The 13,521-nt window shown below is 42.2% G+C and overlaps 1 protein-coding gene across 1 annotated transcript; it reads left to right on the top strand.

Annotated features, from left to right (window-relative positions):
- Positions 1 to 3,669: 3,669 nt before the first annotated feature.
- LOC115673961 (uncharacterized) lies at positions 3,670 to 4,047 on the top strand. The gene has a single exon (XM_030596222.1). It carries the CDS (start codon positions 3,670 to 3,672, stop codon positions 4,045 to 4,047), a length of 378 nt encoding a protein of 125 aa, XP_030452082.1.
- The last annotated feature ends 9,474 nt before the right edge of the window (positions 4,048 to 13,521 follow it).

Below are 13,521 nucleotides of genomic sequence, written 5' to 3'. Positions count from 1 at the left end.
TGGCCAGTCTGAGAGGACGATTCAGACTTTAGAGGATATGCTTCGGGCATGTGTATTGGATTTTCAGGGCAAGTGGGAAGAGCAATTGTCCTTAGCAGAATTCGCGTATAATAATAGTTTTCAGCAGAGCATCGGAATGGCGCCATTTGAAGTGCTATATGGCAGGGCTTGTAGGACACCCGTATGTTGGGACGGAGTGGGAGAAAGGAGTATAACCGGGCCAGAATTAGTTCAACAGTCAATTGAGGCGGTTAAGATAATTCGTGAAAGGCTGAAAACAGCCCAAAGCCGTCAAAAGAGTTATGCAGATAGAAGGCGAAGACCTTTGGGATTTCAAGTAGGGGATCACGTATTCCTTAAGGTATCACCCATGAAAGGATTATCCCGATTTGGTAAGAAAGGGAAGTTGAGTCCGAGGTATATGGGACCCTTTGAGGTTTTAGAAAGGATTGGAGACTTAGCTTATCGCCTTGCACTACCGCCAAGTCTATCGCAAATGCATAATGTATTTCACGTGTCGATGCTGAGAAAATATGAACCGGACCCAACTCATGTGTTGAATTATGAAGAGATAGAAGTTGACGACAGGGTGTCGTATATTGAAACACCAATAAGAATTAAAGATCGGAAGGAACGAGTTCTAAGGAATAAGACGATCCCCATGGTCAAGGTTGTTTGGGAACACCACGGGACAGAAGGTGCTACTTGGGAAAGCGAGGAGCTAATGCAACGTCAATACCCCCACTTGTTTCAGTAGTTAGGTTGAATTGTAAATTTCGAGGACGAAATTTTTATAAGGGGGGAAGAGTTGTGACATTCTGAAATCCGACCCACTTGGGATTTATGAAATGGATGATTTATGGACGTGCTTGTAGTTAGATCTCGCCCGGAACTGATCACTCCTGGGATACTAACCGTTAGGGAAAGGCTAATTAGGGATTTAAATTTCGCGCAACCAAAGAAACTCGATCGTGAACTGACTTTCGACCATGAAAATTGTCGAGGTGACATTTTGAGCCAATGTAGGCCGATCCAAGGATAGTTAGGGATCAGTTCGCCGCTGTCACACGAGTGGATCGCGGGTGATTCCGCTTGACCACTAGATGTGTTGACGAATGATCCTAAACCTATACCAAACGATCGCGCCCGTCGGAACTAGCGGTCGATCCTCGCGATTAAGTGACAACCGAGGTCATCACGACCCGAGTGAACTTAAACGTGGCTTGATTCAGTATCGGCCACGGGTCAAATGTGCGAATTTCCCCAAAAGCCACCCATTAGTTCGAGATACGCTCAAGTTACATTAATTAAATTTAATCATTAATTAGAGACCAAGTTTGCGCCTCGGAAATTACGAAGGTCATGACAGGATAATTGGACTATGTTGTTATTGGCTTAGTCAGCCTCAGATTTGTCCGGATTCTTCAAAAAATTCGAATTCTGGCGAGAAATGGAAAATGACCATTTTACCCTAGGGAATTTGTTAAGGCCAAGTATAATGGGAGAGGGGCAATCTGGTCATTTCACACCTACTTTAGAAATAGAAATTTTTAGATAATTTTGCCCTTGGAAATTTTGTGAAATTCCCATTTTACCCCTGGATATTTTTTGTAAGGATTAATCTGGACCGTCAATCTTAGGATAAGATCGAATCTTGGCCATTGATTGGAAATTAGAGAGAGGGGTAGGATGGTCATTTGGCATGTGTATTAGACACCAATTATTGGCCCTTAGACTATTTAATCTCATTTTTCTCTCTCTCCCCTCACTCTCTCTTTCTCGGCATCTCTCTCTCCCTCTCCCTCCCGGTCGAGCTTCCCCCTCCACCCATCGTGATTGTGGCCAGCCGCCTAGGCCGGTCGCCGCCGCCATCTACCCGCCTAGCCGGATCATCCGTACGCCGGAGCCACCGCCGCCGCCGTGGCCGCATCCTCGCCTCACACCACCGCCTCACCGCCTCTCCCCTCCCCTGTTTTTCCCTGCACTGAACACCATCACCACCATCCCCATTCAGTTCTGTTCAGCCGTGGAAGACCAGCCGCCATCCAGCCACCGCCGTCCGCCGAACCGCTCGCCGTCGCCGTCCGCCGCCGTGTGGCCACCGGCTGTCGCCCCTCCTTTTCTGCCCGAGCTAGCTTAGGTTTCCAAGTAAGTGACATCCTAAACTCTATTTAGGATATCAGGTATCGACGGACTTGATTAGGGGCTGAATCGGGTTAATTAGTGACGGTTTAGGGGTTAATTAGTGGCTGTTTAGGGGTTATATTAATGGACTGATTTGGGGACTTGAATTGGCTGAATTGTGGGTGAATTTGTGATGTTCCGGGACTGATTTGATGTGGAGTTGAGTGCTGGAAATTGGGGCGTGAAATGAGGAGCATATGGTCCGATTTAGGGACTAATTGTGTCGGTTTGGTGTGTTGTGTTGTGGCTGGTTTGTGGTGATTGTTATGGTTGCAAATAGACTTGGAAATGTTGAATTTATGCTCGTACTAGTGGCTGCGATTGTGGGTCCAAGGGCGGCCTTGTATGCTCGTTGGATTGTGAATTGAATGATTGAAATGTGGACCGTTATATGCACGCATGGGCTGAATTGATTTGACTGGTAATTGGCCATGATTGGGTGTTAATTGAGCATGTAAAATACGTGAGGTTCGATGCGTGCATGGGCCGAATTTAATCGGCTGGTAATTTGGCATGTTGGTGTGTAAATCGAACGAGTGAATGAATGAGAAAATGTGTGAAATGTTGTGCGTGTGGTCACGAAAATCCCTGAGGCGGTACTGTAACGCGGGGAATTGTGCCGTCCTGAGGCGGTACTATAACGCAGAACGATGCCCGGTATTATCGAAAGACTACTAACCTGAGACGTGTACTTCAACGCGGGTTGTGCCGTAGGTGGTGGATGTTGAGCCTGAGGCGGTACTGTTACGCTGGCAAGAAACATAGCCTGAGGCGGTACTATTACGCGGGCTAAGAAATGTTGTGAAATTGAGATGGTCATGTGTGGACCGTGAATTGAAAGTGAACCTGAGGCGTGTACTGTAACGCGGGTCACTAGCAAGTCGAATGATAATGATGTGATGAGGCATGAATGAGTGTGTGAAATGTGGAAATGAAATGCCCTGTGTTCGACTTGTGTATTGGGCATGAAATATATTTGGAATGTACATGTGATTGGAAATTGTGTATTTGAGACTAACCTGCAGATTGCGCGTATCAAAAGCCCAGGTAAGTGCAAATTGTGTGCCTGTTATGTGGTCGTTGAATGTGATTGTGTTTGGACTTGTCTGGAGGTACGTGTTAGCCTAGGTGGGGTTTAGGGTGTGTACTTGCTGAGACGTGTTCTCATGGTTATTTCAACCAAACAATTTCAGAACCCCGGCCTGGATCATGAACCTCCCACCGCCACCGCCTGAGTGTTTTGGAGTACCGATGCACACCGACCATAACGTTGTAGAGTATTCGATAGACGAGAATATGGCCTGGATCAAACATACTACAGTAGTCTGGGTAGACATAGGGCAACCCCTTTGGCAGGCCCACACCTATACCGCCTAGTATTTTCGGGATGGCCTGGACGAGTTTGGCCCTGTCCGTGGCTTTGATGTTCCCTTTGACGGAGTAGGGGACTGGGATCCGTCTGCCATACCCCCTCCCGATGGTGAGATGACTAGCTTGGATACTAGTCTCGCCCAGTCAGGATATCAGCACGTACCCCTAGCGCCCGAACCTTCAGTAGCTGAGCCTGATCCGGAGCCGGAGGAATCACAGGCAGGGTATGATTCGATAGATGTGGATCTAGAGGCAGTGCTAGAGGAGGAACCTGAAGAAGAAGAAGAACCAGAAGAAGAAGACCCCGAAGAAAAGCTTGAAGAGGCACCGGAAGAAGACCTAGAGGTGGAACCAGAGGACGAGCCAGAGGAAGAGCCAGAAGAGGAGTCTGATGAGGAGGACCGGATTGAGGTTCCGATAGAGTCGGGTGATGAGGACAACCCGATTGAGATCGAGGCGGATTCGGAGTCTTCCGAGGAGCCGGATGATTAGGGGGTTTCAGATCTGGATTCCGGGGAGACTGAGTCGGAGTGGACACCGTCTAGCGGGCGTAGGGGCTAGTTTAGGGGTTGAGTAAACCTTTTTGGAGTGTCCCATTTTTGGAGTTAGGGTATACCCAGGCTACTAATCCTTTTTGATATCGGTAGTGTAAAGTGTAGTAGCTCGGTGTGCATGTATATTCTGTGGATTGTAAATGATGGATATTGTATAAGTTTGAATCGATAATAGAGGTATATTCTTCCTTTTTCCCGTAGTCAATATTGTCTGGGTATTTATGGCTTTCGCTGGTGCTTTATATCTCTGATGAGTTGATTTAGGTCGGCGGCGTTTTCTGGGACGTCGCACTAATTCGACCAAAGGGGGATGCCACGAGCTCGATGGGGTTCGGGGCGTGACAACAATCATCAACAAATGTCACAAACCAACGAATTCCAAAAACAGTAGTAATTGGAGAAGGTCCCCAAACATCAGAATGTAAAGGGAATGTCATTTTATGCAAGCTTATTGGGAAAGGTACACGATGACTTTTAACAATAATGTAAGTTTCACATTTAAAAGCTGAATTCTGTAAGTTGGAAAATAAATCAGGAACTAGGTACTTCATATAAATGGACGACGGATGTCCCAAATGACAATGCCATAGCCAAATCTGTCTCTCCTTGATACTAGCTGAGTGTTGCATGTTGTTTGCTTTACCAGGACTAAAATCATTTAGGTAGTATAACCCCCCTCTCTTAGTACCACGCCCAACGATCTCATTTATGAGAATATCCTGGAAAAGACAAAAGGTGAGGTCGATTAGAGCAACACAATTCTTCAGTGACTTGGCCTACATATATCAATTTATTTGAGAGAGAAGGAACCAGCAAAGTATTAGATAAGCAAAAAGAGGGCGAGAGATCAACTGTCCCAGCTCCTGTGATAGGGTATACGACCCCATTAGCATTGGCAATTCTACTTTGTTTTGGTTTAGTAATCTTCACAAATTCATTTGAACTGAAAGTCATGTAGTCAGTTGTCCCCGAGTCAACAATCCAGCTGTCGTAATTATCCCGATTAGAACTAAGCAATGCATAGCCACGATTACCTTGATCATTGAGAGTAGTTGAATCACTTGACGGTTCCACTTGTGAAATCAAAGATAAGTGAGGTTCCGCAATTACCAAGGAAGCTTGTCCCAACCCGCTATTAGCATCTTTCCGTGCCTTGAGTTCTTTCTGCCATTCTGGGTATCCATGTAACTTAAAGCAAGTTTCACGAGTATGCTTCATGTTCCCACAGTGTGTACAGCCTCCTTCCGATTGTGCCTTGGCCTTTGATGTTGTATTCATCTTTCCACCTCCCGAAGAGGAAGAACCGGTTTTGAACATTTGGAGCGTCAGTGGTCGTTGAGGTTCCATCTTAACTCCTTTAGAGGCCATGGCAGCAGTGTTGACACCTAAATTTTGGTGACCCGGTTAATCGTTCATTGCATAAAAATTAAGGATCGATCTCGGCTCCTAAACAAAAAAATAGTTAAATAGCATATAGTTAATAGGAGCATATTTCGTTATCAGGTAAGTTCATGAATTACATTGAAATTGGACCGGCGGTGGCAAGCTTATTTAAATTAATCGAAATGAGCCATAAAATTGATCAAAATTCGATTATCATGGGAGCAAGAAAATTGACCTGCATTGAATAAAGAGGAAAGAATTGATGCATGATTCTTTGGCCGTATTCACACAATATTGGCAAAATAATAAAGAAAGGGAAGGAGTAAAAGTGAATCTCATTTTATTGGGAAGGGATAAAAGGATATATTTCTTTTCCTTGTCCAAAGTTTGATATCCTTGCCTATATAAAGGAGAGTGAGGCCATGCAGCGGGGAGGGCTTTTCTTTTGGTTTGACAGTAAAAGGACAAGAGAGATAAAACAAGAGAGAAAAGAGAGAGGGGGAGTCATCTTCTTCTTTCCATCCCCACTACCCGACGCCATTGTTGCTGCACCGAGCCGCTGCTGCTTCCTCGCGAAGACTGACCCTGTTGCCTCGCGAACCGTACAAAGAAACACACGGTAAACTGCTGCAGCCTGCTGATCCCGTGGAGGTCCTTGCCCCGACGAGCCTTAGTCCCTTGTGCTACCTGCGACCAACGCAGCACCTTTGCTGTTTGCCCCCACTTCGATGACACTGCTCGTGTTCCGACTTCATCGCTATTCCTGGGCTTGAGATCACCTCAGAAGACGACGACGATATGCTACTCCATCATCGTGAATCCTTCATCCGGTCGAACGAAGTTGCTCTCTTTTTGTAGGTTATCCCAGAGTATCTCGCGCCCTACCACCCGAGAAGACCCAGCCGTGAGTCCTCTTCATGCTTGGCTTTCGCAACATCGGTCATGCGAGCCGCAACAACTAGTTTTTCTCGTGACGACGCGCTACTGTTGCTCGCGCTAGACACGCTCCTGGTGAAATCCTTCGCACCGTTGTTCCCAACCCACGACGAACTCTTCCCTACACTTAGTCTTTAATCTTGCAGAATTTGTGGAACTAATCAGTGAAGGTGTCCAGCGAAACCACCGAAAGAACCACGGCAAAGTCAAAGCTCCTCTCGGTCAAATTTTCTCACCATTTGAGAGCTCATTTGTGAACTTGCCACCGTGAGCCCACCGTGTGCCCTTTTGCTGTTGGGCACTTGCCTTGTCACCACCGCAATCCGGCCACCGTCCGCCGGTCCAAATTTGGAAAGCAAATATTTGAATTAGGTAAAAAGCTCATCTAATTTGACTTTTGAGTATATTGTTTCATTGTTTGAAATATTGCAATCTTGTGTGAATCTTTGAGTGATATTATCGTATCTATTAAGTTCTCGAATAGCCTTTAAATTAGGAATTGTTTCCTAATTTCATAACGTGCTATGGTTGACAATCCGATCTCCCGCCCGAGATATGATTCACAATCGCATGGAAAATCTTCAATCCGATCTCCTGCCCAAGATATGATTCGCGATTGTGCGGAAGATTGGCCAATCCGATCCTCATGCCCAAGATATAATTCGTCAATCTATTATTTCTAAATTTAAATGGATATGGATAATATTGCTTGTGATTGGGTGTCGTGTTCATTTCATTGTTATTTCTTTCCGTCTTTTGTTTGAATTGAATTAATTGTCTTTTCATAAAATATACAAAAAGATTAGGTAAAATTTGAGTAGATAATATAATGCATGTTTAGGATAAATTTTGATTATTTTCTTAGAATAGATTAGATTCTTTTCTTAGATTTTACATGTTTAAATTAGGTTAATTATTTATTCCGAATTTAGATTAAAAAATATAAAAAATACCACGTGCATGTCATATTAGAGTAGTTGCATATATTATAATTCTCGTCATTAAAAATCTCACGTCTAGGTTCATTTGCGTGCCATATTAGAGATAGTGTATTTAATTGTTGTTAAAATTAGGACATTTAAATAAATCGTATGTCGCATGTCATACTAGACGTAGAATGCATTGCATAAATTTTAATTTTCGTTAAATCAGAGAAAACCCTTAAAAAAGATTTGAGTGAATTTGTGTGTTAATTAGAAATCATATTAGAGTTATAAATGTGATTTTCTAACTAACATTGCAAATGATTTCGTTGCTTTGAGGTAAGTCCCTATCTTGCAATTTATTGATTTGCATTATTGAGTGTTATATTATTGGTTGCACACCAGCATGATCACTTCGCATGTTAGTGGATAGGTTTAAAATCAATCCAAGCTGTATGCAAATATTTTTTCAAATAAAAGAGGAAAGGTACCGAAAGGGCATTAGAGTAATCTAATGTAACCAAGTCCCCGAATCCATAATCTCTGGTTCGTAAGAGTAAAGTAATTCTTTCGATACTTTACTTGAGTTTCTAATTGACCCACCAAAAAATAGATTAGTGGCGACTCCTGATTGAAATGATTTGCATGTTAAGAACTTAAACCCTAAGTCATGAATTGGTAGGACTTGGGAGGGCCCGAGTTAGGCTTAGACTTAATAATCCATTAGCCGAACCCCTAGATGGTGCACCGCGGGAGGTTAGGTCGCGACAAGCAGCATGTGTAAATTACATGCCCAACACCATAACTACTTGTCTTACATCCTCCCTTCGGACATGAACATAAGCTTGTTCAATCGTAGGGAATGGTTGAATTTGAAGCACATCAACCCGTATTTTATCCAGATGATCATCTAACCCATCAAGAAAAATATAGACTCTATCTTCCTGTAGGGCCGAGTTAGACCTCCCTATATCAGTAGGACAGTCCATCGGGTTAGGGCAACGGAAGTCAATTTCTCTCTATAAACCTTGAAGACCATTATAATATGTTTCAATGGGCCCTCCGGCTTGTCTCATTCTAGTCACACATTTTTTTTAAATCATACACTTGAGAGGTGTCAGTTCCATCAAAAATAGTTGTAGCAATCGAATCCCATACCATTTTTGCGGTTGGAAAACAAATAAAATTGCTTATCAAGGCCAGGTCCATGGAATTAATCAACCAACTCTTCATAATTGCATTTTTAGTTCTTCATTTCTTAAAGGTTGGATCCGTCGGTTGAGGCCGTGGAAATTCCCCATTGATATATCCCAATTTGTCTTTGCCAGAGATATACAACTTGGGACCATAAGGCATAGTTGGTGCCGTCCAACTTGATGCCAATATGTGTAGCGGAAGAATCGTTGTTTGACGCTTGGGTTTGAGTCTAATCCTGGGTCAAAACTTGTGTCATTAGGGTTGCTAAGTCGTCAAGGATGGCAGTTGTAGAAGGACCCTTGCCTTGTTGTTGGTGCGCCACTATATCAGTTGTTTCTTCCATAGAATCTGATCAAGTTTGTTCCTCCCTTTTCTAATTTTTGGGTCGAAGTTTGATCATAACATAAAGCCCCAGGATCTCTGCTCTGATACCATGATGAACAGAGAAGTTTTTTTCTCTAATTTCTCTTTTCAATGAATACAACAACATATATAGTTGTACAGAGAAAAACCTACCAAAAAAACTATTTTAGACTGTGTACCATCTTAGGTTAAGAATCTGGTTGATCCTCAAAATAAGGACATTATACAATACAATTTTAGCAACTAAGGCTGCGAATGATAACCCTTTTGTTTCAATTTTTCTGTTCCTGAAACAAGTTTGTAACAGAAATCCGTTCGGTAACGTAATTTCATTTTTCAATGGGTTAATACCGGGAAAAACCCCAAACTGGTACGTCTGTGACAATTTTATCCAAAACTAATTTTTTGACCATCGAAAACCCCAAACTGGTACATCTGCAACAAATTTACCCTCAGTTTATTTTCGTTAAATTTTAATGCCAAATTGCTTTGTTAAATGACACGCGGCAATTAACGGGTGTATCAATTTTATGTTTTACCCTCCGTTTGTCACAAACGTACTAGTTTATGACTTTTTTTTGTATTAATTCAATTTAATGGAAACTAACGGATGGTAAATTTGTCACAAATGTATCAATTCGGGATTTTTGATGGTCAAAAAATTAATTTGGGGTAAATTTGTTACAGGTGTACCAGTTTGGAGTTTTTCATGGTAAAAAAATTAATTTAGGGTAAAATTATCACAGATGTATCAGTTTGGGATTTTTCGTGGTATTAACCCTTTTTTCAATTTCTGGAACAAATTTTGATTTTAGAAATAGGTTTGGAACAAAAATGAGAAGTAAAAATTTTCTACTTTTCTATTTCCAGAACAAAAACGAGAAATTCTTATCATCACTCACCCTCGCTACTAGCCGATCGCCCACCCACCACCCATCGCCGTCAACTTGCTGGTTGCCGCTTCCCTCAGTCCGCCGACTCCCGCCGATGGCCACCAGCTATCGTCCTCCCTCCGCCACTCGCCTCCCGTCGCCGCCCTCCTCCCCCAGCCGTCCACCTCCGCCGATCACCGTCTCCTGCCGCCAGTCGCTCGCCTCTGGCTGCCCTCTTCCCCCCGCCGCCCCCCTCCCGCCGCCGATCGTCGGTCGCCTCCAGCTATCGTCCTCCGCACTTCGCTGCCCACCGTTCGCTGCCACTGTCCGCCCTCCTCCCACTGTTGCCCCCCTCCCGCCGTCGATCGTCGCCCACCTCCCGCCGCTGCCCGATGCTTGCTGCCTCCAGCCGCCGTCCTCCGCACTAGCCACATCGCCATCTGTCACCACCTCTCCCCATCGTCCACCGTTCGCCGCCACCGTCTGCCACCCGACACCGCCATCCGCCCACAGTCCACTCGCCGGTCACCCAAGAGGGAGAAATTTTGTGTCATTATTAAACAAAATTTTGTTTCGAGAATAGAAATTTTGTATTGTTATCAAACGTGTTTTTTTGCTTAGAAACTAGTCTAAGAACAGAAATAAAATAATCAATTTCTGCCAAAAATTGATTTCTGAAACAAAATGGTTGTTATTCGTAGCCTAATTAGCCCTATAATTTCTCCAATTAGTCTAAATTGACAACTCACGCCAATATATTACACTTTTGCCAATTCATTTCTAAACATTTTAATTGTGCCAATTGAGTCATAAACCTTTTCACGTTTTTCCAATTGAGTCCATTTAGCCAATTTGGCCGAAAATCAATACAGTGGATGACAACTGTCCTACATGGCACCGTTGGTGCTGACATGGACAATTTTTGTAATTTTTATTATTTTTCTGAACTATTTCAAACTTTTTATAATTTTTTTTGTTTTCTTTATTTTTTTTCCTTCTTCCTCCGCAAACGCCGCTCGAGGCTGGTGAGGGTCGACCTCGTTGGCCTCGCCAAAGGTCGACGAGGGCGAGCCTCATTCGAGGCCAGTGAGGTTAACCCTCGCTAGCCTCGTTGACCTCGCCCCTGCTAGGTGAGCTTCGCTCGGCTGGCGAGGTTGGCCCTTGTTAGCTCTCGCCTTTGGCTAGTTGCCGACCATCAAGGAGGTCGGCGACCGCTTGATAGCTGGCAACCGTGGAGGAAGAAGGAAAATAAAAAGAAAGAAAAGAAAAATTTCAGAAAAAATTTAAAAAAAACTACAAAAATTGTCCAAGTCAACGCCAACAGTGCCACGGAAGATGGTCGACGTCCACGTCAGCAATTTCCGGCCAAATTGAAGGATTTTCAAAAGGTTCATGACTATTTTGGTCAAATTGAAAGATTTTGGATTAAATTAGCAAAAATGAAATAAATTTAGGACTTTTTAGACTTTTTTCTTGATTATCAAATCCCTCTCACAACCGGTCTTAGTCCCCTTTTTTTTAAGCAATTATATGTATGCATGCATTTTATTATCAGTGTCCAATTTTAGTGGCTAGGATTGCCTGAGAACCAATCCTTGAGAGACCTTAGAATCCCCCTATAAGGTATCTGCATAATTAGGAATAGATTAGTATTTTCCCTATTTCCTAATAGTCATATTTCGACATTGAGACTTCGTTTGTTTTGCGAAAAATGAATGATTTGAATACATTTTCCTAAAAATGATCACTTCAGCAACAATTTATGTGTAAACATTTTTATGGACAATGAAAATATTTTTTAGTCATTTATTTTTATAAGAGATATAATCAATCATTTTTAGAAAAATATTTCCAAACCATTCATTTTCCGCGAAATAAACGAAGCCTGGGCTTTTCATTTGTCTTGTGCAAAATTGGTTATATATTGTCTGCAATATGTTTTGAGATATCGTGAATATGCTTCATATTCATATCCGTAGTCCCCCGCTAGGCACTAAGTATAATATAGTTTGCCGTGATAAACTTAAATCCATCAAATTAGACACATCACACATTAGTATTTATTCTTCTTTTGTTTTTGTGCTTGACTCACATCTAAACACATTTTAATCCTTACGGTCAAGGAAATTACTGATGTAGCAATCCACATAGAACGTTGTGGAGGCGACAATTGGCCGAGAGGACTAAATTGGAATTTCACGTAAAGGTTTAGGACTAGATTGATAAATTTGTAAAGTTGAGGAACTAATTGGCATCCAAACAATAAGTTTAGAATTAAATTCGTAATTTTTCCAATTGTGAATTCCTATGTTTAACTATTCCGCTTCTTCTTTTGTCTTCATTCTATAGTTTAGCATGGTTTAGCTTAAGGAGAGCAGTGTTAATTTCCTTTTATTCACAGCACATGTTACAGAATTCCAATGAGTAATCTTAACTTTCTTCAAATGAAATGCACGAGTGATCACTAGAGCAATGCATCAAGTCCATTTCATTCAACCCTTGGATCAATTCAACAATTCGACACGGTATGTTTTATTTGACCCTCTTCACATTAAATTTCCATTTTCTCAATCAAGAATTGGTGCAGTAGTCTTCTATATTGTCAACTACTCAGGAATCCTCTCTTCTTCTTCTTCTTCTTCTTCTTCTTCTTCTTCTTCTTCTTCTTTCCACGGAAAAGGCATAGTTAAAATTCACCACAACCGGGAAGAGAGAGAAATGTATTACGGCGCTTGATATTCAAATCCGATGGGTAATCTTAATTTTGCTCAAAAGGAATGCACATGTAATCATTAGAGAAATGCATTATGTCGATTTCATTCAACCACTTGGATCAATTCATCAAATATAGACAATGTGGCATGTTTAACCCTCTTCAAAATTAATATTCTCTCAATCAAGAATTGATGCAATACTCTTCTCCATAGTAAACTACTCAAGAATTCTCTCTCTCTCTCTTTTCTTTTTCTTTTTTTTGGGGGGGGGGGGGGGGGTAATAGTCTCACTAAATATCGTTCATTTTTTCTTATGAGATACTAATACCCAAAGTACCTTCCGTCTATAAAAATCCCAAGTGACAGAGTGCGTGCGTGATTGTTAAAAATCTAACGGGTCTACACTCTTGGTCGACATGACAGGGTGCGTCTATTTTCATGTCAGATCCTTTGACTAGCGTTGTTCACGAATGCTACCATGTTGGATTTTGAACTATCATTAGAGGCGGAAGTCTAATGGAAGGTGTTTTTGAGTAAGTCTTACAAGTTCGGGAGTATTGGTGAGACGAAAAAAATTTGGGTATCGGTGTCCCATAGGAAAAACTTTAGGATTTTTGAGGAGATTATTCTTTGTTTTTCAGTTTCCATATAAAAGGCTCAATTAAAATTCACACGATACCAAAGTCCAATGAGTAATCTTAAATCTTGATTTAGCTCAAAAGAAAAAAGCACAAGTAATCACTAGAGAAATGCATTATTATGTCTATTTCATTCAACCCTTGGAACCATTCAACAAATACAAAATAATAGGTCATATATGGCCATCTTAGGATTAAATTTTCATTTTCCCAATCAAGAACTGGGGCAGTAGTCTTCTCGATTGTCAATAACTCAGGAGTTCTCTCTTTTTTTCCTTTGGGTTTTCATAGAAAAGGCAAAGTTCAAATTAACCGCAATCAGAGAGGGAGAGAGAGAGAGAGATGTATGTGACCGGGCCTCTGTCTGCGTACAGGAAGTCATCGAG

Source organism: Syzygium oleosum, unplaced genomic scaffold (genome assembly GCF_021117445.2).
Source record: "Syzygium oleosum isolate NSW1041296 unplaced genomic scaffold, Sole_v2.1 Sole_v2.19, whole genome shotgun sequence".
Taxonomy (NCBI): Eukaryota; Viridiplantae; Streptophyta; class Magnoliopsida; order Myrtales; family Myrtaceae; genus Syzygium; species Syzygium oleosum.
Note: the sequence above shows the minus strand (reverse complement) of the source record. Positions and strands in the feature narration are given on the sequence as shown.

Excerpts from the sequence above, each read along its gene's own strand:
- LOC115673961 (XM_030596222.1), top strand. The coding sequence starts at position 3,670 with ATGACTAGCTTGGATACTAGTCTCGCCCAGTCAGGATATCAGCACGTA.